The sequence below is a fragment of the Scylla paramamosain genome, chromosome 4 (genome assembly GCF_035594125.1).
Source record: "Scylla paramamosain isolate STU-SP2022 chromosome 4, ASM3559412v1, whole genome shotgun sequence".
NCBI lineage: Eukaryota > Metazoa > Arthropoda > Malacostraca > Decapoda > Portunidae > Scylla > Scylla paramamosain.
The window spans coordinates 20,277,189-20,304,003 of NC_087154.1; the positions used below are offsets into that span (position 1 = coordinate 20,277,189).

At 39.3% G+C, this 26,815-nt stretch overlaps 1 protein-coding gene across 3 annotated transcripts in view; it reads right to left on the bottom strand.

Annotated features, from left to right (window-relative positions):
- The window catches only part of LOC135099814 (uncharacterized oxidoreductase MexAM1_META1p0182-like), a 67,168-nt gene that overhangs the window by 32,747 nt on the left and 7,606 nt on the right, over positions 1 to 26,815 (bottom strand). For all 3 annotated transcript variants that reach the window (XM_064002370.1, XM_064002371.1, XM_064002369.1), the window contains exon 3: positions 1,719 to 1,881. In XM_064002370.1, the coding sequence (XP_063858440.1) occupies positions 1,719 to 1,881 (163 nt within the window). The remainder of the gene's footprint in view (positions 1 to 1,718; positions 1,882 to 26,815) is intronic.

The window sequence follows — 26,815 nt, forward strand, 5'->3', positions numbered from 1 at the left end:
CCTAATACCCTATTTGTCCTGTTTCTGGCCTCCATGCAGTGCTTTCCTGGATGGAGTTCTGACCTAACTATAACTCCTAAATCTTTTTCATGCCCTGAACCTACCAGAGTTCAGCACTATAACCAGCATCTTTAATCCATATCTTCACTGCTCACCCTATCCCTTACCTTCCCATATCATTCTAGCCATATAACTCAACATTTTCCAGTCACAGTCAACCAACACCCCTCAATTTCTTTATTAGATCTAATGCCCTAATCTATGTGCTGCAACCCTACTAGAGCATGAGATGTCCATGCTACATGTAGCTGCTGATCTGCTGAAGTCTAGACAAGCTACGTATCTACAACCTCATACATACAACAGTGACATTACCTCCCCAGTGCTGTACAATAGAGGAATCAAGGCTTTGGTGCACCTTAGGAAATTACACCAAGTTAGACAAGACTCTCAAGCATGAAATGATGTCTGACCTTGCTGCAGTGGCTATTACACTGAAGAATCAGCATTCATACCTACTCCAAGACATGACCTTTGGACCAGATAGCATAGTCTTCATAATCATAAGTGCCTTTTGTTTAGTGATTCAGCATGGTCTTTACTCAACAAATAGTGCAGAGATGTATGTGGAAAAACTGAGCTGATTCATTTTTGTTCGTAAAAAATGTGACAGCCTTTGCATTTTGGTTCTGCATTTTCTTCTGAGGTTTAAAAAAAGCATGGTGCGAAATTTCTTTCTAGAATCTTAATTTTGATCAGCATTTTTAAAACTATTTTAAAAAATGCCTCAAATTCTTATCAATTAAATTGCAAAGCCACGAAAACTGGAAAAAGAACAAGAGAATTGTTATATTTGGAGCATATTTGCAAAGTATTGGTACATTTTGTTCTCAACATTTTAAAACTATTTAGAAAAATACTTAAAATTCTTAGCAACTAAAATGTAAAGCCAAGAAAACAGAAAAAAGAGAATAAGAATTGTTAAATTTGGAATATATTTACAAAACATTGGTATATTCTGTTCTCATTGCTGAGTTTGAAATTATCTGAAATGTTTTTATTGATATATTTAATATTTTCATGTTAATCTGCAGAAAAGGAAGGTTTTATACACACTGTATATAGTGAACTGACTGAGCCAAGAACAGACAAAGGTAGTCTTAGTAGAGTGGCAGAATGACTAAGTAGTTCCCTTGTCTAACCCCAATAGGGAATAAATGGAACATAATACAAACAATCAGCAGGAGACTGGGAGCATCACCATAGAGGAGGCACTAAGTAAGTTGAGTCAAGATGGGCATTTCCTGTCAGGTGTGCCAAACCAGTTGCAAATAGTATTAAAAGAGGATGACCTGACATAAACAATTAATAACTGTAAGGAAATGTAAAGAAATGGTTCTAGTAAACATTCTCAGAAGTAAAGATTACATGTTTGATTCTTCTCAAAAAAATTTTTGTAGTCACTGTATGTTACTCATTCTGTAAGTATTTTCAATATGCACAAAACATCTATAGTGGGAGGAATAAGAGGTGGGATAGAAAGAATGGGGGAGATAAAGCACGGTGAAAAATGAGTGAAAAAAAAACAGGAAAGTTTCATTGTGGTCTGGGATGCTGTTCTATTGTAAGTAAAAATGTAATGCTACCTATTAAGTCTTCATTGCTAGTTGTGGCATCATGTGACATGGTAGAGGCAGAACCCTGATGGCAGTACTTGCCTGACATTAGTGTTCATCAGCCGGTCATATTGTTCTAAGGAAGTGTTCTGAATGCTCCCTTTCTCCAGGATGCCAGCATTATTCACAAGGATGTCCAGCTTGCTATACTTCTCAATTGTTTGCTCCACAATTTGCTTTGTGTCTACTTCATTCATTAAATCAGCTGAAAAGAAATGAATGACATAAGGATCATATTCATAAAAAGAAAACCTAATTAAACACTCCAGTTTTAAAAATCATTCCACACCTATAAAAAAATCTTACCTTTCACTTTGAGGCTTGAAGGTGTGTGTGTGTGTGTGTGTGTGTGTGTGTGTGTGTGTGTGTGTGTGTGTGTGGGTGCGTATTTACCTAGTTGTACTGATCAGGGCACGAGCCAAAAGCTTATTTTGTCCTGTCTCCATAATCATATTTATCCAGATTCACTTTAAACATGTGTACACTGTTTGCCACAACCAACTCTTCCTTCAAATCAATCAAGATTTTAATAGTTCAATACGGTAAGCTGTATTTTTTTATGTTGCTCGAACATCCACTCTTCTTTATTTTCTTCCCATGCCCCCTCCTCCATCTGTGGTACCAAGTAATTTCTGTCTATTATTTCTATATTGTTTACTAAGTTGTACATTGTTATGAGGTCTCCTCTTTCTCATCTCTCTTGTAGTGTTGGCAGTCCCATCTCTCCAAGTCTTTCTTCATAGCTTAAGTCTTTCAATTCTGGTACCATCTTTGTTGCTATCCTATGTATTCTTTCCAACTTCCATATATCTTTTTTTCTATGTGGAGCCCAAACTACTGCTGCATACTCCAGTATAGGTCATATCATGCTTGCTATAATTTTCTTCATAATTTCTTTATCTAAATAGTTAAATGCCACCCTAATGTTCGTTAACAAGCTGTAAGCAGAGCCAAATATTCCGTATATGTGCCTTTCAGGTGATAACATGTCCTGAATCAAATCTTTTCCTTCATTAGTTTTCAATATTATATTTCCTACCATTTTGTAATTCCATGAAGGTATCTTCCAACATGTGGCATTTTCTGGTATTAAATTCTAGTTTCCATTTTTGGCTCCATGCATGTATCTTGTCAATATCCTTTTTGTAACTCCTTGCAGTCATTTTCATCCTTTATTATTTTCATTATTTTTGTGTCATCAGCAAAAAGGTTTATATAACTACTTAGATCCTCTGTCATATCATTTACATATATTTGAAACATAATAGGTGCCAACATAGATCCTTCCAGTACCCCACTTGTCACTTGAATTGTCTCTGATTACTGTTCTCATTTCTCTCCCTTGTAAATAATAATCCACCCATCTCAATGTTGCTCCCTTTAGTCCTCCTTCATTCTCTAACTTCCACATAAGGCTTTTGTGGGGAACTTTATCAAATCCTTTTCAGAGATACGGGTATACTGCATCAATCCATCCGTCCCTCTCTTGCACTCCATCTATTACTCTTGCATAAAAGCTCAGAAGATTTGTGACACAGGATCTCCCTTTCCTGAATCCAAATTGCTTTTCTTTAATTATCTTTTCATCTTCTAAATATTGTACCCATCCATCTTTAATTACTATTTCACAAAACTTGCTTACAATACTTGTTAGTGACACTGGTCTGTAATTTAATGGTCCCATTTTATTTCTCCCTTTGTACATTGGGGCTATGTTAGCTCTTTTCCATTCCCTTGGTACTTTTCCTTCTCTAAATAAGCTGTTAATTATATCCCATATGGATTCCTCTATTTGTTCTCTGCATTCATTTAATATCCATCCATTTACTTGATCTGGTCCCATGGCTTTTCTAACATCCATCTCTCACAGCAGTTTCTTGATTTCTTGTATTTCCTGTATTTCCTCATTCTGTGATACAACTTTCGGTGCCATAAAATTGGTTTCCTTTGTAAATACAGATTAAAAATTCTCATTCATTAGTTCACTCATATCCTCAATAGTTTCATAAATTCTTCCTTCTCTTTTTAATTTGTTTATGTCATCCCTATGTTTCATTTTCCATTTACTCTTCTGTAGAAGAGTTTGTATTTTCTTACCATGTCACTTTCAAAATTTCTTTCTTCTCTTTTTATTATACCATATTCATTCCTTGCCTTTCTGTATTCTTCGTTAATATTTGTGTTCAGTTTTCTCATAATTTTCCCCCATGCCCTGTCCTTTTTCTTTTTTGCTTCTACACACTTAGCATTATACCATTCATGCTTTCCAATTTTCACTTTATAACTTGGCACAAACTGTTGCACCCTCTCTATACATGCTCAAAAATATCTTATATTTTCTTGCACTAATTCACCTTCAAATAACTCTTTCCAGTTAATTTTCCCATAAAATTTATTAAGCTCTGCAAAGTTTGTCTTAGCATAGTTCTGTATCCCATTTCTAAATTGTTCATTTCTGTGCAACACTGTTTCCTCCTGTAGTACTATTTCTACTGTCACATGATCACTTCTTCGCAGTGTATACTTGGTCTGCTTTCTGGGATTCTCATAAACACTTAGTCCAACTGTGATGGTTCTTCTTCTCTGCATCTTGTAAGTTTGTTCACCCACTGTCTCACTGTATTCTTTGCTCCATGACCTGAGATTTTTTTTCACTTCCATCTCCTCCCATTTAATTCCTTTAGTGTTGAAGTTGCCTACTAAGAGCACTTTTTTACTTTTCCTTATCATTTCCTTTATGCTATTTCTTCTTTTTAGTTGGATAGACTACCGTTGAGACAAGGTGTGCCTTGGAGCTCCTCACTTTCAACATTTTTTCTGCTTGCTACACCCACTTATTATCCAAGAACCATTACTGGCTGCTCCGGGTATGTCTCCGCCATAAGATCCATACAAGAACCAGTACATAGAAGGATGTGAAGGAAGAATAAGCCAGCAAAACAAGTCCCCTGCCTCCGCCGCTGGACTGTTCCAACGATATTTGCCAAACGTAAACAAACCCCGGCTCGTCGCAGATTCGCCCCTGTACCTGTTTACTCCATTATACCTGCATGTAGTCTACTACTTGGATTCTCGCAAGCTAAATGGTGCAAACAAGGAGTGCGGCAGGGTCTGACGTAGCAGCTGTGGTATCTACTCCAGTTGGACAGAAGCAGGAGACAGCCATAGCCGAGATGGTCAAGACACCAACTCAAGCCATGGGACAAGCACCCACAACAAACATCCTTGACTTCATCTCCAGTGACATTGCTCGTCTGTCCGAAGAAGGTAAAGTGATAGTGAACACAATAGTGAAAGCTCTGTCTATTCTTTCCAAGGAAAAAGATGAAAAAATTGAAAAGTTGCAGGACAAAGTGACCTCACTTGAGGATACAGTCAGCAAACTTGAAAATCAACTAGATGATGTAGAACAATATGAAAGAAGAGATACTATAATAATTAGTGGTCCTGCATTGCCCAGAGAACAAAACAATGAAAACTCAACTGACCTTGTTGTGAATTCAGTTAAAGATAATCTGCACATCAACTTAAGTCATGCTGACATCAATGTTGCTCACAGGTTAGGTTCAAAAAGTCAAAACAAAGAGAGACCAATAATTGTAAAGCTGCTAAATAGATCAAAGAAGGCAGAAATAATGGATGCCTGTGTAAAAGTTAAACCTAGCCTCTATATTAATGAAAGTCTCACTCCAAAACGACGCAACATCTTCAATACAGTTTGGGGTATCAGGAAAAAAAACAAGGAGCTTTTCCAACAGTGCTACACAAGGGATGGAAAGATCTTTGTTAAATTAAAAACATCTAATCAAAAACACATGATAACCACTGAAGAGTCTTTGAACATTTTCCTAGATAAATATCCTGTTCTGACCCAGTCTTAAATGTGCTCTCAACTCAACATGATGCAATATTTCCTACCAAACATTCTAGAAATCTTTATGTCTATTTAATTTATATATATAATGTATTCATTATCCTTTCCTGTGTATATATTTTATATGTCATATCCTATGCATGTCTCCAACTTATTATTATTCATCTTAATTTTTTCTAGATTTCATCATATGAAACTTTCTTTTATCATCTACTACTTTGCCTATTTATCTATTACTTTGCCAATATCTTGGGTATGAAGCTTTATTCTATCATCTTTACTTTGCCAATATCTTGAACATTTATAGTTTTATCAACTTAATCCTTTTGATCACCAAATTCTGCAAACATTTTGCAATCTACCTTCCACCCTTCTTATGACATACCTGGTAAGCCTTCCAATTTCTTTTTATTTAATTTCTTTTTATTTAATTTTTATTTTAATTTTTTATTATGTATTTCCTTATTCTTTGATTATTCTTCTCTATCTCTACTTATCATATCCTTCCTTTCCTCTCCCTTAAACTTTTCCAAATCCCTTCCACTCCCTCCTCCCTCTCTGCTACCCATACTTGCCCCCTTTTCTACTAGCCTTTCTTTAATTCCCCTTTCTATATCATGAACTTTACTAGTGAGAATCTCCTCAATACACTTTTCAACGACTTAGAAGACAACAATGAATCTGATAGCATTGGCATAGAAATAATAAATTCCATGTACCTATCTCTTGAGTTAGATGATATCTGTAATTATCATGACCTTACCTCATACATGAATGTTATACCAAGAAGTAGCGCTGACTATATCAATATTCTACATATAAATGCCCGCTCACTAAACAAAAATTATGACCAAGTAATCTCTTATCAAATCTCTTCCCAAACTCCCTGATATCTTATGTATAAGTGAAACCTGGCTCAATGCAAATAATGTTCACCTTCACGAAATTGATGGCTATAAGTCATATCATGTTCACAGGCCTTTATACTCTCCAGGTGGGGGTGTTGCAATTTATGTAAATATTGACCTACAAAGTGAAATTATTAAGGATTTTTGCATGTGTGATGAAAATGCTGAACTATGTAGTGTGAAAATTATTCTACCTACTACCTCCTACTCTGTTTCTTGTATTTACAGACCAAATAGTAAACATGCTAAAGTAAATGAATTTAATGCATATATTGATAATCTTCTTTCAAATAACTTTTTCACAAGCAACAGGAATATACTCATAGGTGACTTCAATATAAACCTTCTTGAACATGTGTCACACCCTCCTACTAACTCTTTCATTACAACTATGCAATCAAACAATTACTTCCCACATATATCTCGACCAACAAGATTTTCAGACATAAATACAACTGCAGCCCCATCTTTATTGGATCACGTCTGGACAAACTTCAATGAACCAGTCTCTTCTGGAATTTTCCACTTTCCTATCAGTGACCACCTTCCAGTGTTTATCAATATTCCAGTCTCTGATAAAGTGTGCAATATTCACCACAAAGTTGATTTTAGGCTACAAAATAGAGTAAATCAGTTGAAATTCACACAGACCCTATCAAATACAGACTGGAATCTCTACCTCACTAGCAGTGACACAAACACAAACTGCGACATATTCCTGGATAAATTATATAAAATATACTATTCCTGCTTCCCCAAAATAACCAAAACTATCACATCCAAAAGACTAAGTAAGCCTTGGTTAACACAGGGGTTAATAAATTCAACAAAACATAAATATCAGCTGTACAAACTATACAAACTAGGGTCAATTACAATGGACCACTACAAACATTACAGAAATTATCTAAATAACTTAATAAAATGCAAAAAATCTGAATATTACCTACAAAGGTTTGAAAATTTTAGACTTAACACAAAAAAAGTTTGGGAACTAATTACCGAAATAGAAAACATTAATAATAATAACAAGACGGTCTCCCACACACTACACTATAATAACACAGTCCTACACACTCCACATGAAATTTCAAATGCATTCAACACCTATTTTTCACAAATTGGACCTCAACTTAGCTCCCAGCTTCCTAGAGCTCAAAACTCACACATTTCTTATCTCAGAGGTAATTTCCTAAATTCCATGAATATTCCCATAGTGACAGGAAATGACATAGTAAAAGCTATTTCTGCCTTAAAAAATAAAAAATGCCCTACGGATGAAATACCTGTGAAAATAATCAAAGAGAACAAAAATCTTCTAGCAGAGCCACTCTCAAAATTATTCAATGATTCAATAAAAGATGGAGTTTTCCCTAATAGATTCAAGCTGGCAAAAATTATCCCTATCCATAAATCGGGAAGTAAAACTAATATCTCAAACTACCGACCAATCTCTATTTTACCAGTGTTCTCTAAAATATTTGAAATCATTATGAAGAACTTCCTCATGAACTACCTCAATTCACAAAAATTCTTAAATAATAGGCAATTTGGTTTCCGCCCCGGACTAAATACTTTTGACGCTATAAATGTGTTTACCTCTGACCTACACGATGCCTTGAATAAACATAAGTCTATAATATCCATTTTCATTGATTTCAGCAAAGCTTTTGACACAGTTGACCCAAACATTCTAATAGACAAATTACGTCAGTATGGTATTCGCGGTTGTGTGGAAAATTGGTTCAAATCATATTTAACTGGCCGATCTCATTTTACATCCTACAATAACTCTAAATCAACCATCAAACCTATACATCTTGGCGTGCCACAAGGTAGCATCTTAGGCCCTATTCTTTTCCTGATATATATCAACGATATCAGCAATGCCTCTACTGCTTTCAACACTATACAGTTTGCTGATGACTCCACCTTGTACATGATTGGTGATAATCCCACTGACCTAATCTACAGAGCCAACCTAGAATTATCTGCCTTTTCTGAATGGTGTCTTGCAAATCGCCTAACAATTAACACAGCTAAAACTTTCTACATGTTATTTACAAATACCACCACCAAATACCAACCCTTACCTAGACTTACCATATTAGATAAAGATATCACGCAAGTTTCTAAGACAAAATTTCTTGGAGTCACATTTGACAATAATCTTACCTTTAAATATCACATATCAAACCTTTGCCTAAAATTATCTAGATCAATAGCTCTATTGCTGAAAATAAAAAAACTTTGTTCCAGTGGAAATTATGAAAATCATGTATTATGCCCATATATACCCACACTTAACCTACTGTAATCCAATTTGGTCCACTACCTACCCATGTCATCTACAAAATCTAAACATCCTCCACAAGAAAATTATTAGAATCATGACTAATAGTGACTTCCTCCAACACACACCTCCACTCTTTAAATCTATGAAAATCCTTCAACTCTGACTTATCAAACTTCTCTATTGCATCGTACATGTTCAAATTGATAAATTCCAACAACAACAATACCCTGACCCTAACTCATAACCACTCCACACGCTACAGGCATTCTCTACAGATTCCCCATCATACCTTAACTCTCTACCAACACTCTCTAATGTATAAAGGTCCCAAAATATGGAATAGCACCCTGTCACACATAAAAAATTCATTAAGCGTAAATATCTTTAAGAGAAAACTAAAAGAATATTTATTGTCTCAATACTGACACATCTTGTACTTCAATCAATTTTTATCAATATCAATTATTTTGTTTCTTGGTATTGTAACCAAATAGTTCATATCCTCTGTAACTAAAATAGTTTATAACCTCTAGTATATATACATATTTATTTCTGTTTGTTTAATTATTCTCAAAACTAATATTTGCTTGTTTATAATCAGATTCCACTTCAATTTTCTCTATTTCTCATGTATAATTATGATTTTTCTCCTTTCCTTCCTGTTCTTGCAAAGCCATTTATCCCTAAATCTTTTGTTATTGCTATTAATTTTTTTTTTTTACATTTTCTTCAATTAGATTTTTAGTTTAGTGTTGTTTTACATTTCAGTATTAAGTAGATATTAAGTGTGCCCAAAAAGCTTGTGCTTCATAATGGGCTGTTTGTCTTTCAATTAATTGTACCTTAAGCTTATATATGTATTACAGACAAACATAATAAAGTGTTTAAAGTGTTTAAAGTGTTTAATAACTCCTTTTTTCACTTTCTTTGATCTTAATCACAACACTCAAAGTTTCCACCATCCCACCACCATATTCCACTTCCTCAGCAACAATATTCTCTTTATCAATATCATCCCTTCTCTTCTTCCCTTTCCTTTTCTGTCTCTCCTCCATGTGCTATAACCTTTCTTTGCAAATCTCGACTTTATTTCCTCTTTTAGTTTGGTTTCCATTAAACATACCACATTTGGTTTATTGTTCTTTAGGTAGTCTTTAACTTCCAATAGGCTTGACACCAAACCATTTATATTTGTATACATTATTTTTAAGCTTCCGCTTGGTGATCTTCCGTGGCATCTTCGTCCCACTATTTCCTCACTTTCATGTCCACAACTTTCCAAATGGATCTCCTCGCTTGTTCCTGTGTTCTCTCCCCGTTTTTTTTTTTATTAGGCCTCTACTCTTAACTCTTTCAGTTTACTTGTCTCTTCTTTGTTCATGTCTCTTTTTATCCATATTCCCCTCATTGCTTCTACTTTTGCCAATTTTCCTGTTCTTTGTTACACATGTTCTGCTGCTGTTTGTGACATGAATCTTATTTTCATTGGTCTTGTTCCATTTTCATCATACTTTCCAATCCTATAAACCTCTTCAATTTGTTCAACTATCTCCTCTCCTTCCCCTGCCACTTCTGCTATAATTTCCTTAGCCATTTTTCACCTCTTCTTTATCTTTAGCTATTTTCATGGGTAGGTTCTTCTCCTTGACCCCAAATACCACCACACACATCTTTCTCTGTACTGTGTCTCTCACAAGATTAATATTTCATCTTTATTATTTTAAAGCTTTTCCATCTCCTTATTGTGTTCCTATTGCTGTTGCCTTATCATCTCCTCCATATCCACCTTTTATTGTTCTCTCTCTTCTTTCCAGCTCTTGACTTCCTGTCACTAACTTTTAATTTTCCAACCTTAATCTCTCACTCTCTTGTAAAGCTTTCTTTAATTCCTCACTCTCTTCCTTGAGTTTCTTGATTTCTACACAGTATTTTTTGTTTAAGTCCACTATTTTTGTCACCTCCTCTCAGTTTTTTGTTTTCCTTTTCTGTTTTAGACTTCCCTCTTCTTCATCTCTATTTTATCACTCGATATCTTTCTTACATTGTCACCATCCAGCTCTCTTCCTTCCATGTCTTTATTATCACTGCTAAGTTATGTATTTCTTCTTGTATTTTCAAATTTTCTTCTTCAATTTTCCAAATTCATTTATTTGTATGAGCTACACTGAAGTCCTCATCACTGAATCCTTCAAAAACATTTACTGTGCTGGCCACCACCTTCCATGTTGATATCACTGACAATGTTTACCTTTCACTACTCCCTCATTTCACCCTTCCAGCCACTTCCTGATTTACACTTCACTTTCTCTGCACTCACACATCACACAATTCCCTATTATGGAGACAGGACTCAAGCTTGGTCCCCTTGTACAATCAAATCCTAGGTAAATCTTTGGAGCTGCTGTGAATGAGTCTGATTAGCTAGGCGGCACACACGTGTGTGTGTGTGTGTGTGTGTGTGTGTGTGTGCTTTATGTAGGAAGGACACCAGCCAAGGGCAACAAAAATCTAATAAAAGAAGCCTACTGAGATGCCTGTCCCCGAATAGGGTTCGAAGCAGTAGTCCAAAATTGAAGGATAAGTGTCTTGAAACCTCCCTCTTGAAGGAGTTCAAGTCATATGAAGGTGGAAATAAAGAAGCAGGCAGGGAGTTCCAGAGTTTACCAGAGAAAGGGATGAATGATTGAGAATACTGGTTAACTCTTGCATTAGAGAGGTGGACAGAATAGAGGTGAGAGAAAGTAAGTCTTGTGCAGCAAGGATGCTGAAGGAAGGGAAGCGTGCAGTTAGCAAGATCAGAAGAGCAGTTAGCATGAAAAAAGCAACAGAAGATAGCTAGAGATGCAACATTGCGGCAGTGAGAAAGAGGCTTAAGACAGTCAGAGGAGAGAGTTGATGAGACGAAAAGCTTTTCATTCCACCCTGTCTAAAAGAGCGGTATGAGTAGAAACTCCCCAGACATGTGAAGCATACTCCATACATGGGCAGATAAGGCCCTTGTACAGAGTTAGAAGCTGGTGGGAAGGTAGATAAGAAAAACTGGCAGAGACATCTTAGAACACCTAACTTCACAGAAGCTGCTTTAGTTAGAGATGAGATTTAAAGTTTCCAGTTTAGTTTATAAGAAAAGGACAGACTGAGGATGTTCAGTGTAGAAGACGGGGACAGATGAGGGGATAATTGTCTGAAAGGTTGTGCTGAGTTGATAGATGGAGGAATTGAGTTTTTGAGTCACTGAACAATACCAAGTTTGCTCTACTCCAATCATAAATTTTAGAGAGATCAGAAATCAGGCATTCTGTGGCTTCCCTAAATGAACTGTTTACTTCCTGAAGGATTGGACATCTATGAAAAGACGTGGAAAAGTGCAGGGTGGTATCATCAACGTAGGAGTGGATAGGACAAGAAGTTTGGTTTGGAAGACCATTGATGAATAATAGGAAGAGTGGGTGACAGGACAGAACCCTGAGGAACACCATTGTTAATAGATTTTGGAGAAGAATAGTGACTGTCTACCACAGCAGCAATAGAATGTTCAGAAAGGAAACTTGAGATGAAGTTACAGAGAGTATAGAAGATGTAAGAGGGTAGTTTGGAAATCAAAGCTTTGCATCAAACTCTATCAAAAGCTTTTGATATGTCTAAGGCAACAGCAAAAGTTTCACCAAAATCTCTAAAAGAAAATGACCAAGACTCAGTAAGGAAAGCCAGATTAATACTAGAGCAACCTTGACAGAACCCATACTGGCAATCAGATAAAAAGCTGTGAAGTGATAGATGTTTAAGAATCTTCCTGTTAAGGATAGATTAAAAAAACTTTAGGTAGGCAAAAAATTAAAGCAACAGAACAGTAGTTTGAGGGATTAAAACAGTCACCCTTTTTAGGAACAGCAAGAAGGAAAGGTAGATGTTGACAGAGTTGAGTTTGACTAGGCAAGGTGCAAGCACTGGGGCGCAGTTTCGGAGAACAAAAGGAGAGACCTCATCAGGTCCATAAGCCTTCCAAGGGTTTAGGCCAGTGAGGGCATGGAAAACACCACTGCAAAGAATTTTAATAGGTAGCATGAAGTAGTCAGAGGGTGGAGGAGAGGGAGGAACAAGCCCAGAATTGTCCAAGATAGAGTTTTTTGCAAGGGTTTAAGTGAAGAGTTCAGCTTTAGAGATAGATGTCACTACAGTGGTGGCATCTGATTGAAATAAAGGAGGGAAAGAAGAAGAAGCAAAGTTATTGGAGATGTTTTTGGCTAGATGCCAGAAGTCATGAGGGGAGTTAGATGAAAGATTTTGACACTTTCTATTAATGAAGGAGTTTTTGGCTGGTTGGAGAACAGTCTTGGCATGGTTCCAGGCAGAAATATAAAGTGCATGAGATTCTGGTGATGGAAGGCTCAAGTACCTTTTGTGGGTTACCTGTCTATCATGTATAGCACAAGAACAGGCTGTGTTCAACCAAGGTTTGGAAGGTTTAGGTCAAGAAAGAGAGTGAGGAATGTACGCTTCCATGCCAGACACTATCACCTCTGTTATGTGTTCGGCACACAGAGATGGGTCCATCACGGAAGCAGTAGTCATTCCAAGGAAAATCAGCAAAATATCTCATCAAGTCCCCCCAAATAGCAGAGGCAAAATGCAAGAGGCACCTCTGCTTAGGGGGATCCTGAGGAGGGAGTGGAGCAATAGGTCAGGATACAGATATGAGACTGTGATTGGAGGAGCCCAGCAGAAAAGATAGGTTAACAGCATAAGAAGAAAGATCAGAAGTTAGGAAAAGGTCAAGAATGTTGGGTGCATCTCCAAGACGGTCTGGAATATAAGTAGGGTGTTGCACCAATTGCTATAGGGCGTGGAGGATAGAAAAGTTGAAGGCTAGTTCACCAGGATAGTCAGGATGGAAAGGAAAGCCAAAGTTGGTGGTGAACATTGAAGTCTCCAAGAATGGAAACCTCCGCAAAAGGGAAGAAAGTCAGAAAGTGTTCCACTTTGGAAGTTATGTAGTCAAAGAATTTCTTATAGTCAGAGGCGCTGGGTGAGAGATATACAGCACAGATAAATTTAGTTTGAGAGTGACTCTGTAATCATAGCCAGATGGTGGAAAACTTGGAAGATTCATGACCGTGGGCACAGAAGCAGTTTAAGTCACTGTGCACATAAATGCAACATCCAGCCTTGGATTGAAATTGAGGATAGAGAAAGTAGGAGGGAATAGAAAAGGGGGATACTGTCAGTTGCCTCAGACGCCTGTGTTTCAGTGAGGAAAAGCAGATGAGGTTTAGTAGAGGAGAGGTGGTGCTCAACAGATTAAAAATTAGAAATAAGGCCGTGAATGTGGCAGAAGTTAATGAAGAAAAAGTTGAAGGGGGGTGTCAAGACACTTAGTGTCGATACCAGAAGAGTAGTCCGACTTGAGGACATTTGTGGTCCCCTCCCCAGTTGGGGACTCCAAGGCTGGTGTAGGAGTTGCCATGACAATTTTGAATTTTGAGTGAAGGGTTTGTGAGTAATTAGGTGGTTGTAGTTTTGTGTGCAGGAAAAGAGTTGCCTTTAGAGAGCAGGCTGTGACTGCCCCCTTGTATTGTTGAGACACAAAGAGAAATTTTCAGTGAGGTCACAGCTGGGTTTCATGATAAGTTCACAGCACCCCCTAATCCAGTACTAATTACTGGGAGTAATTATAATTTCAGCAGGTGTCTACTGCCTCCTCCGAGATAAACTAACTAGGTAAACAAGTGTGTTTACCTAATTATGACATATGGGGAAGGATTATGCTCACAGTTTCCCACCTCTGTATCTGCTATTATCCAACTTGGCCTTGAAGTTATGAATTGTTTTTGCTTGTATCACATCCTTGTTTAGACAACTTCGTGTGTCAACTACCCTCTGCAGAAAAGTGTGTGTCTATTTACCTAGTTGTGTTTTACAGGAAAAGAGCTATGCTCATGCTGTCCTGTCTCCATATCTATAAGTGATCAGCTTAGTTTTAAATTCATGAATATTGCTTGCTTGAACCACTGTTTCATCTAGATTGTTCCATATTTCTATGCTTCTATTCTGGAAACTATATTTCTTGACATCTCTTCTACATGTTGTCTTCTTTAATTTCCTACCGTGTCCTCTTGTGTCTCTTGAATCCCACTCAAACAGGTCTTCTTTGTCAACTTGGTCCTTCCCCATCAAAACCCCACATATAGCAAATAGGTCTCTTTCTCTTCTCTGTTGTAATGTTTGAAATTCTAATCTCTTAAGTCTGTCTTCATAAGATAAGTCTCTCAAACTTGGAATCACTTCAGTTGCAGCTCTTTGAAGCCTTTCTATATTCCTTATATCTTTTTTATTATGAGATGACCAAACAGCTGCAGTATATTTCAGTCTGGATCAAATCATAGATTCTACCAACTTTTCATCATCTTTTCATCCATGTAAGTAAAAGCCCTCTTCATCTTTCTCAGCAACTCATAGGTTACCCCATCAATATGATAAATTATCACTTATTGTAATTCCCAAATCTTTTCTTCTTTGCTTTTTTTACATCTTCTACATTTCTACATCTTTGGTTTTCTTAATTTCTACATCTCCCATTGTGTAGGATCTTGTCTGTCTTGTTTTGCTCTTCCCTAGCTCTATCACTTTGCATTTCTTTGCATTAAATTCCTTTTCCCATCTCCTAGTCCACTCATATATTTTATCCAGATCCTTTTGTAACATTTCACAATCTGCATTATTTTCCACTCTTTCAACTTCACATCATTTGCAAATAAACTTGTATGGCTCTCAACCTCATCCACCGTCATTAATATATACTGTACTAGGAACATTACAGGGGCCAGAACTGTGGAATTCCACTTATAATTTTACACCACTTGAATTTTTCATCCTTAATTCACCCTTATTGTTCTCATTTCTCATTATCTTAAAAAGTCGGTTATCCAGTCCATTGTTTTGCCCTACAAACCCCCTACATTTTGAATTTTCCATAACAATCTCTGGTGGGGTACTTTATCAAATGCCTTTTTTAGATCTAAGTAGATACAGTCTGCCCAGCCATCCTTCTCTTGGATTAAATCAATTGCTCTATTGTAAAAATTGATCAATTTGTGACACAAGAACTTCCACTTCTGAAATCAAATTAACGTCCATTCAATGTGTATGATTCTTCTAGATATTTCATCCACCTGTCTTTAACAATCCTTTTACATATTTTTTTGCAAGAACACTTGTTAGGGACACTGGTCTGTAATTCAGTGGTTCTTCTTTATTACCTCCTTTGAAAATTGGTAATATTAGTTCTTTTCCAGCCTAGAGGGACTTTTCCTGCTTTAAATGAACATACTATGATATTATGTATTATCTTTGCCTACTGTTCTCTACATTTCTTCATTATCCAGTTTGACACTCCACCTGACCCTTGAGCCTTACTTACATCCTGATCCTTCATCATTTTCTTAACCTTTTGAGCATCCACTTGAAATTCCCTGAACACTTTGTCTTTGTGCCATGCTCTTTCTCCTACAAAGTTATTTTCTCTGGTGAATATTGACTAGAAGCATGTGTTCATTAATTCAGCCTGTGACAGAGCATCTTCACAAATAATGTTATCTACCTTTAATCTATCTGTTTTGTTTATTTTTAATTTTTCCGTCTACATATCTGTAAAAGAGTTTCGGTTCATGCATTCTTGCATTTGTCAGCAACTGCTATCTCACTGATCCTTTCCTCTTCTCTCAAAATTCTGATATGCTCCTTTCTTGCAAAAAGCGGTACCTCAGCATACATCCTTAATTTGTGCCAGATCCTCGGACTTATACCAAACAGGACGTGCACCAAAGAAGTGAGTGAAGGCTTCATGGGCGTTGTTATGGAGTGCCCTGGTGAGGAGGGCACTCATGCGGTCATCATACATGGTGTGTCAATCCACATTAATGTTAACCTTATTAAGTTGCCAGCTGGCTTTCATGGCCTCAAGAGGAGGATGGTGGAGCAGAAGCCAAGGCCTCAACTGTTGGGCGTGGTGACTGGGAAGGTGCCCAGTGAAGTGCATCTCCTGGGCCTTGGACGTTGGCGTGTGGAGCGGTACACACCAGAGCCAGACCTGTGTCACCACTGCAGTCGCTGTGGACACAAGGAGTGGCATTGCCAGTCTGCTCCTCGGTGTAGGTACTGTGCTGGTTCCCACAAGTCAGTGCAGTGCCTGGACAAGATCAAGGAGGGCACCAAAATCCCTCCTCGCTGCTGCAACTGTGGGGGTGATCACAATGCCCACTCCACCCTCTGCACTGTCAGGCCTCAGCCCCACAGGGAACCTGCCACTGATGAGGTGACTCGGCCCAGACTTGTGCTCCGCCAGGCTCCACCTCATCAGACCAATGCTTGAACGAATAGGCCTTCATTCTTGTTTACTGCCCCTCACCTGCCCCAGCCTTCCTGCTCCACCACTGGCACTTCCGCCACACCTGCCTTGTTCCTGCCTCTGCCGCAGCACACTGCTACAGTGCCCTCTGCATCTGCCACAACAGAGCCCCAGTTTGGGGGCACTCAGGAGCTGCCTGCCACTAACTCCACCCAGCACCTCATGGCAATGGTGAACGCACTAGCTGCTAAAGTGAACAATCTTTCTGAAATGGTCTCTGCCCTCAGCAATCAGTTTGCCACTTTTAAGAAGCAGCAACAAACAGTGCCTGGTAGGATGCCCCCTGTGGCCCCTACCCTGTGTCCAGCCAGTGATGCTAACCAGGACCAGGGAGACAGTGATGTGTACCTGAAGAGTGTGTGTGACCCACACCAGGCAGAGGGCAATACTGCAGGGCAGCGTGCAGGTGCTGCTGCATCCTCTCCAAGGAAGGCTGCCCCCACCAAGCCAGTCTCAGGAGCCATGCGACAACCCCAGGGCCCCTCGTGGATGGCTCCTGTTTCCCCCATCTCAGAGGACAAGTCACCTGAAGCAGACTGAGATGGGGATGCCACCGGTGAATGGACGTTGGTCACCTGCAGGAAGAAGCGCTGCTCCACCCCCCTTCCAGTCCCGAGCCAGACCAGGGATATGTGATGTCAGCTCCGCAGACTCTGGTGGAGCAGATGTCTCGCCTGATATGGGACATGGATGACCTAAAGACCCAGGTGCAACACCATCACAATGAACAGTAAGACTTTCCACACCTTAACATGGAATGTCAATGGTCTACATGCTCGCTTCACTGACTTACACTCTCACGTCCTTCTCCATAAGCCTGACATTATTGCCTTACAGGAGGTAGGACCACGGGTGCCTGAGCTGCAGGATTATGCCTCCCACACCTTCAGTTGTGGTGATGGCAGTAGTCAGGGGATGGCTACTTACATTAGACATGGGATTCCGGTTACTTTTAGGGAAATGGGAGTCACCAAGGTTATTGAATTTATTACTGTTTGCTTGCACACCTTGGGTGAAGTTATTTACTTTGTAAACATGTACATTAATGCTGGTGCCTTAAATGTTGCAAATTTTCCTGATTATGTCCTTGAGGAGCAGACCGTTATCATGGGTGACCTTAATGCCAGGCATAAGGAATTAGGAAGCCATCTCACCACCACTGCTAATGGTGTGCGCTGGAAGGCTTTCCTTGACACCACAGATACAGTAGTGCCCTCTGGGGAAGATGCACCCTCACATGTACAAGGAGGCAGATTTGACTATGTAGCTCTTATCAATGTGCCAACATATACTGCCGAAACCCTTCTTGTCAGATCTTTGCTGAGTGACCACTTCGCCCTGGAGATGACCTTCCTCAATCCACCTTCGACCTCAGCAGTGCCCAGGAAGCGCCTGACAGTGCCACCATCCAGGATGGCAGGCTTCGGTGTCCATGTGATGACGTGGTACTCTGCCATGAAGGGCTCCTTCGCCGACGCAGAGGCACTGTACGACGGACTGCTACGCACCATTGAGGGATTCATCACGACTTCCGAGAGCTCTAGCAAGGACCCACACTCTACGCTGCTGGACTTACGCTACCAACCCTGTAATCCTGAACTGCCAACAGACGCTCGCTGCCTACCAGAGATGTTGGCAACTTAACCCAGCAGACACAGAGTCGTGGGATGCTATGATTACTGTGGCTCGACACCTCACAGATCTGAGGCAGCAGGAAAGAAAGAAGTACTGGGTCTCCTTCCTGGACTGGGTGCACAGGAACTGGTCCCTCTGGGAGGTGTGGCACCACGTTAACAGTGTCCAGGGCAAGCCCAGGCGGCAGGTGTGTGACCCTGATCCTGCCGGCACGGCACAAGAGCTCGTCCTGCAGTGGAAGGAAGCCTCATCCTTCTCTGGCCTTCCTGTGGAACACCAGGAGGGGCTTGACCGGCAAAGACCACAAAGGATGGATTTGATTCGCCACAGTGTTTCTCTGCCAGATGACACCTGTGTGCCTATCACACATGATGAACTTCTCTCAGCAGTTAAATTGGGCAAGTCAACAGCTCCTGACAAGGATGGCATCACCTATGACATCCTCAATGTCCTCCTGGAGGTAAAGGTAGACAACCCTGTCTTAGACCTATTTAACATGTCTCTCACTGCAGGTAAGCTTCCCCACTCCTGGAAAACAGCCATTATCATCCCAATCCCCAAAGGTGATGGCACCTTTCGCCCCATTTCTCTCACCAGCTGTCTGTGTAAGATGATGGAACAAGTAACACTGAACAGGCTTATATATATATAAGGTGGGCCATGTACTCTCTGGCAATGTACATGGCTTCCTAAAAGGTGATTCCACAAGTCATTGTTTTGTTGAGTGCCTTATAAATAGGGATGCTACCTGCAGAGCTTTCGTTGATCTCAAGGGTGCCTTTGACAGGGCCAACAAAGATGTTATTATGGAGGAACTCATTCTCAAAGGTGTCAAAGGTAGATTATTAGGATGGATCAGGGACTATTTGTACAATAGAACAGTACAGGTTTGGTTTCAAGGTGCTGAGGAAGTCTTTGAGCTTGGAACACCACAGGGTAGAGTCCTTAGTCCAATGTTTTTCAACGTTTTAATGGACAAAACTGTGCATTGTTCCTTCCTGCGGGGCACCCAGGTCCTCATCTATGCTGACGACAAATTCCTGCAATGCCCCACACCCAGGACTCTCCAGTTAGCTCTGTCACAACTAGCAGCATTGTGTGTTCAAATGGGACTTGTAATTAATGAATGTAAAACCAAATTTCAAGCTAAAGGGAAGGTCTCTCGTCCACCCACTGTAAATAACGTTCCCATCCCTAGAGTTCATACACACCTGGGTGTACAGCTGAGTTTCAAGAAGTCACTCCACACTGTACACTATGTTCGAGACCTCTGTCTGCCATGGCTAGCACTACTTCGGCTGCTAGCAAACAGGGGCCTGGGGGCTGGCATTCTAATCCTAAGGATGTTCTATATATCTGTTGTACGGTCACTCATTGACTACGCAGCCCCTATTTTAATACAGTTTAGTGCCACCCAGCTCTGTCTCCTGGAGCTTGTTCAGAATGAAGCCATGAGAATAATTTTGGGATGCCCAAGGACTGCTCGGATTGAGGTCCTCAGAGCTGAACTGCACCTGCTGAGTATTATGTGTAGGATACAGGAAATTACTTGTCGTACTGTTGGTCGGATGCTATGCATGGGGTCCGACTCTGAAGGGATCACTGACCACCCTGTATTGTGATCCTCAGACTCTTACAACTCCATACCTCAGGAAGATCTTGGGAATTCTTACAGGTGTAGGTATAGCCGAGGCCTGTATTAACATTGTTATGTCACTGCTCCAACCTGTTTGGAACCCTCACCATGTCGGTATTGATGCATCAGCCCAAGAGGGACTGGCTCCCTCATGTGCTGCAAGACATGTTCATGACTAAATTGTCCAAGTACCCCCCAGCGTTCAGGCTATTCACGTTTATTGTGATGGTTCAGTCAATGGCAGCAGGTCTGGATGTGGGCTGTTCATCCGCGACTACATTTCTGCCAATCACTACACTGACACTGAGGTTCCCAGGTGGCTCCCTGCACACATGTCCTCCACTAGGGCAGAACTGTATGCTGTTCTGGAGGCGCTCCATATTGTGGCACCTCCTCTCAGGCTGCACTGTATGCTCTCCAATCTACCTCCCCCATGGACTGTGATCTAGTTAATAAATGTCTTGATCTCATCCATACCCTAGAAGGTGCTGGTGCCACGGTTCACTTCATCTGGATATCCTCTCATGTGAGTATCCCGCTTAATGAAGAGGCAGACTGCCTTGCTCAATGTGCCCTTCAGGATGACACAATGGACCCTGGCACTGAGTACACTCTGGGCTATGTTAAGAGTAGCATTAAGGACTTTGTACATAGTAGCATTAGTGATCAGTTGGAGCTTTGTTGCAATAGGGGCAGCGGCAGTAGTTTTCACTATGTATGTGTCTCCTAGAGCTGTGCTTACACCTATGGGAGACAAACTGCATCACGTGATAGGGTGGCAATGAGGCTCAGATTAGGCTATAAATACTTTTAGGAAGTCAGTGCTTCTCCTGGTGTGTTCCGTGTGCTGCACCAAGGGGACACACTCTGCGTTATTATGTCACGGAATGTCCTCTCATTGCTAAATTTAGGCTGCAAGGTCAACATGACTTATATACCCTTATTGACCATTTCTTAGACTCAGCCACTCTCAGGGATATACTCAAGGAATATCCTATGTTTGCTCCCAGACTGTAGGATATTTATGCAATAAGGTGTGCAATATCTGTATTTATTTATTTACTTATATTCTTGTAATGTATACTATATTTTTATATTTTTGACACTCTACCCTTAAGACACGACGTGCATTATGTGTGGGGCGGCAAAGGAGAATCTGGAACACTTCTTGCTGGCCTGCCCTGGGTAAGCGGACCGGCTCGCCACCCGAGCGCGAATGTATTTGTATCCCGAAGACTGTGAACACATTGTGAGACAGGTACTTTTCACCAACGCTCAACACAACAAATGAATTTTTTGCCGAATGTGGAGGGAAAGAGAGAAAAAAAGAATCCAACTACAAGACCAACAATAAAAGTAAACATCACTTTGGAGCTGTGCCGTTGAAAAGGCGAGGGTTTCACTTACATCCACATCTAGCAGCAGCAGTGGTGCAGTTACCTATTTATTTTTTGGTAGTAATGTACTGCCGGGACGTAATATTAAGCTAATATAAGTAATATTAGGTTAATACAAGTAAGATTAAGTTAGTATAAGAATCATTGATAAAATCTGGTCGTTATTACATCATACATATATACATCCCCGAGACATACAGACAGACAGACAACATGTTGGCGCCCGCGGGAAATGGATGATCGATTTTCTTTATGAATAAAGGCATTTTCATACAAGGTATTAGCTTATGGCTAGAATTTTTCACCTTGTTACTCAGAAGAACAAATACGCCAGGTCATGCTATAAGTAAAGTAATGTAAACGTTTATTATACGGTTGAAACAAATTATTTGTGAATTACCTTGAAGAAGAATCTGAAAACTACGGAGGTTCGTAGCGTGAGGACGTCGGCGGCCGGCCTGATTTCCCACCCAGAGAGATCTTGGCTTGCTTTCATTACAAGTGGATTGCTCTAAGTTTGAAGTAATTACTATTCATATTTGTAGATATATTTTCTTATCAATACTTCGCTCAGAGAGATCTTGGCTTGCTTACGCTACAGGGAAGCCAGTGGAGATAAAGGAAAAGTCTGTCTGTGCGTCCCTGTGTGTGTGGTTAGGTACTTATTAGTGTGAGAACGGAGTGTTTAGTTCACGGATTATTAAGGTTGTACAGTATTTCTCGTCATCATACGGGGACGTAACCACCTGGTTCTGTCCTTGGAATGCTGATTAGGCTGTTATACCAGGGTTATAGGAAAATGTAGTAAGGAGATTGTTTATTATATAAACACCAGTGAATTATTTTTCGAGTCACGTGCGTGAATACCAGCCTCGCCAGCCTCTATCCATCTCTCTGTAACTTTATCTCAAGTTTCCTTTCTGACCGTTCTATTGCTGCTGTGGTAGACGGTCACTGTTCTCCTAAATCTATTAACAGTGGTGTTCCTTAGGATTCTGTCCTGTCACCCACTCTCTTTTTATTATTCATTAATGATCTAAACCAAACTTTTCCTATCCACTCCCATGCTGATAATACCACCCTGCAATTTTCCAGCCCTTCAGGAGGTAAACATTTCATGCAGGGAAGCCACAGAACGCTTGACTTCTGGTCTTTCTAAAATTTCTGATTGGGGCAGACCAAACTTAGTATTGTTTAATGCCTCAAAAACTCAATTCCTCCATCTGTCAACTCGACACAACCTTCCAGACAACTATCACCTCTTCTTCAATGACACTTAACTGTCCCCCTCTTCTACAGTGAACATCCTCGGTCTGTCCTTTACTTATAATCTGAACTGGAAACTTCACATCTCTTCTCTAGCTAAAACAGCTTCTATGAAGTTAGGTGTTCTGAGACGTCTTCGCCAGTTTTTCTCACCCCCCCCCCCAGCTGCTAACTCTGTACAAGGGCCTTACTCATCCATGTAAGGAGTATGCTTCACATGTCTTGGGGGGTGGGTTCCTCTCATACCGCTCTTCTAGACAGGGTGGAGTCAAAAGCTTTTCGTCTCATCAACTCCTCTCCTCTAACTGACTGTCTTCAGCCTCACTCTTTCACCTCCGCAATGTTGCATCTCTAGCGGTCTTCTATCGCTATTTTCATGCTAACTGCTCTTCTGATCTTGCTAACTGCATGCCTCCCCTCCTCCTGCGGCCTCACTGCACAAGACTTTCTTCTTTCTCTCACCCCAATTCTGTCCACCTCTCTAACGCAAGAGTTAACCAGTATTCTCAATCATTCATCCCTTTCTCTGGTAAACTCTGGAACTCCCTTCTGCTTCTGTATTTCCACCTTCCTATGACTTGAATTCCTTCAAGAGGGAGGTTTCAAGACACTTATTCATCAATTTTTGACTACTGCTTTGACCCTTTTATGGGACTGGCACTTCAGTGGGCATTTTTTTTTTTATTGTATTTTTGTTGCCCTTGGCCAGTGTCCTTCCTACATAAAAAAAAAAAAAAAAATGAGACTGTATACTCATGCAATACCCAAACAGTAATACCATTATTGTTATTGGTGAATGTGTGAGATTTGTCAAGTCATTAGTTCGGCCAGTATTTACACTACTGTAATGAAATCTTCAGCGCTACTAAAAGGATATTTCATGCCACCTGATGTAATATGAATGACGTGTGAATTAGTATTAACACTATTGCAAGTGAAGGAAAAATAAAGACCATAAATCAGCAAGTGTAGATATTTCCTCACCAACTAGTTAAAAAAATAAATAAATAAATAAATAATAATAATAATAACAGTGGCTTTCGAGTTGTACAGAGGAGAGGCATTACAGTAAGAGGCAGTATTTGGCTGAATTTTAGCTCTATTTTAGTTCTAGAGTTTACTTTATCCGGAAAAATAGGAAATAGGGCCGCACAACTCTTCATAATATATCCCCTCTCTTTTTTATGGTAGGGAAGGGAAGCAAAATGACAACAGAATTACTTGAGACAGGAAGTGATTGTAGATTATTTAAAAACGCATCAAAACTTACCAAAAAAAAATTGCTTCGTCCGCCATGTGGAGTTTGTTACCAAACTAAAAGTTTACCTACAGGACGAAACTTTTTTTTTTTCATAAAAATGGCTCAAAAAATCACCCTGCATCTTATATGTGAATGTGAGGCCTCCCGTAGATTTAATTTTGAAATTTCCTTCACCTGTACACCCAAAGATTTAGACCACCGCATTATAAGCAAGGATGCTATATCTTATTTTTTCATCTATAATATTATGTAAGCAAATGTTGAAAATGAAAACATGGCCCTGTTCAAGTGTGTTGTTGACATTTTAACAGCTGGGCTGCGTTCTTCGTGTTACCTCCGTAACTAGGCTACTACATCTGTTTAATTACTGCAATCATGTAGGATATTTTTACTGTTGTGATTGCTTGCTTTTTGTTCAGCTGTACTGCAAGCTTGCTTTAAACATTACATGCTTAAATACATAAAAAAAATAAATAAAAAATCCTGAATACACCCTACATCTTATATGCCATCAAATACGGTATGTATTTTAGTATTAAGTAGTGTTTGAATTACTCTATACGACTCCATCACTGTACTGTATAATATGCCAATAAAAGTAGGATTTTTTTTTCATGGGAATGGATCAATCATTTTCCCTTTATTTCTTGTGGGAAAAATTTGTTGATTGATTGATTGATTGATTGATACATTTATTGTTGCATTAATAACGTAATACAACAAAGGAGGAGGATGGACCTTGCCACCCACCTCCTTGGCAAAGACTTAATTCTGATGGTGTCTTCTGATGTTTAAATTCTTATTGTTTGTCCTTGCCCGGTATAAAGTAACTGATGCTTGTGTATTGTCATACAGATGTTCTGAATTAATATTAGCTTTAAATCTTTTATATATGTGTAGGCTTGATTTTTATTCTAATTCTTTCTGTCATTCCTGTGTCCTAATCTTTAATTCCAGTATTTCTATATCATTATAGTTGATCTTGGTACTTGTCATGTATTTATTTGTTGTTTTTGCTCAGTTTATGAAATTTAGTTTACTTTTAACCATTATTTGTCTTAACAAGTAATTTCTGTTGTCTTCCTCCCTATTTGAATTTGCTTGACTTTTTGTTATGTGTGGTTTAATAATTGATTTTAGGTACATGAATCTTCTCTCTTATTCTGACGCTCATGCTAAATGCTCTTACTTCGCTCCTTAAGGTACATGTTTGTGCATACTTTGGTGCTCCAAGTATTTGCCGGTACACACTGTTTTCAGTCCCTTGTAATTTGTTTATTTCACTTTGTGAAATTGAAGATGGCCACCATGTTCTTGATCCTGATCTTGCTGCTAACATACTTATCTAACTAAACCTAACCTATCCTAACTAAGCCTAACCAAACTAACCTAATCTAACTTAACCAAACCTAACGAAACCTAAACTAATCCTACTAAATAAATATAAAAGGGATGAAAGAAAGCCAATAAATTTTCAAAAATTGCTGACAGCGTTATTATTAATTTGCGACACATATATTGGATTCGGAATACTCAGCACGAGGAACTCTAGCCAATGAGAGAAGTCACGAAAGTAGAAGTGAGTTTGTCGTGATTCTGAATTAATGCCGTTTTATATGCTGTTAAATACAGTAAATACAAAAGGAATTAGATGAAATTAATTAAAATCTAACTTCAATTTACCTTGCTGAGAAGAGTGGAGTGCCTACTTGGATGATGCTGAGATAGGAGGAAGAGATGTTATTGTTCCGTAGGAACAATAAATTTACTAAAAATTAACATGAAAAACATAATCATGTGAAAATTCACACAGTTATAGAACGGGTTGATCACTGAATGGTAGGAACAGGCGTAGGAAATCGTGACTTTGTCTCAAGAGAGACAAACAAGTGTGGTGTGACTCATTTTGACCCATACAAGTCTAGCACGGGAGTCGTATTCCAAACAAAGATCGTATACCAAGCAAATTTCGTGTCCAAACATGACGTATACCAAGTATGACTTATTCCAAAGCGGACGTATAATGAGGTACCACTGTACTTTAAAATTTTCCCATTTCTTACGTCCTCCTCTTTTCTCCATCTATTCCAAGCCGATTCCTATTTTTCTCTTGCTCGTTTACATCTTTTATTATATCAGTCTTCTTTTTTTTTTCACCTCGTTAATTATGATCTTTGGTACGTATCTATTGACTCCCTCATTTTATATTTTCATAAATGTATTTCACTTTTCCTGCGTATTTCTCGCTGTAAACAGTTGTTTCTAGCCTGTATCTGCAAAGAATTTCCTCAACTTAATGAAATCCGCCTGCGTGTATTTGTGCGTGTGTGTGTGTGTGTGTGTGTGTGTGTGTGTGTGTTTACTAACATTTGTATTTACTTGGCTGGAGTACCCAGGCTCGAAGTTATTTTTTATTTATTTATTTATTTTATTTATTTATTTATTTTTTGGCTCATGTCCTG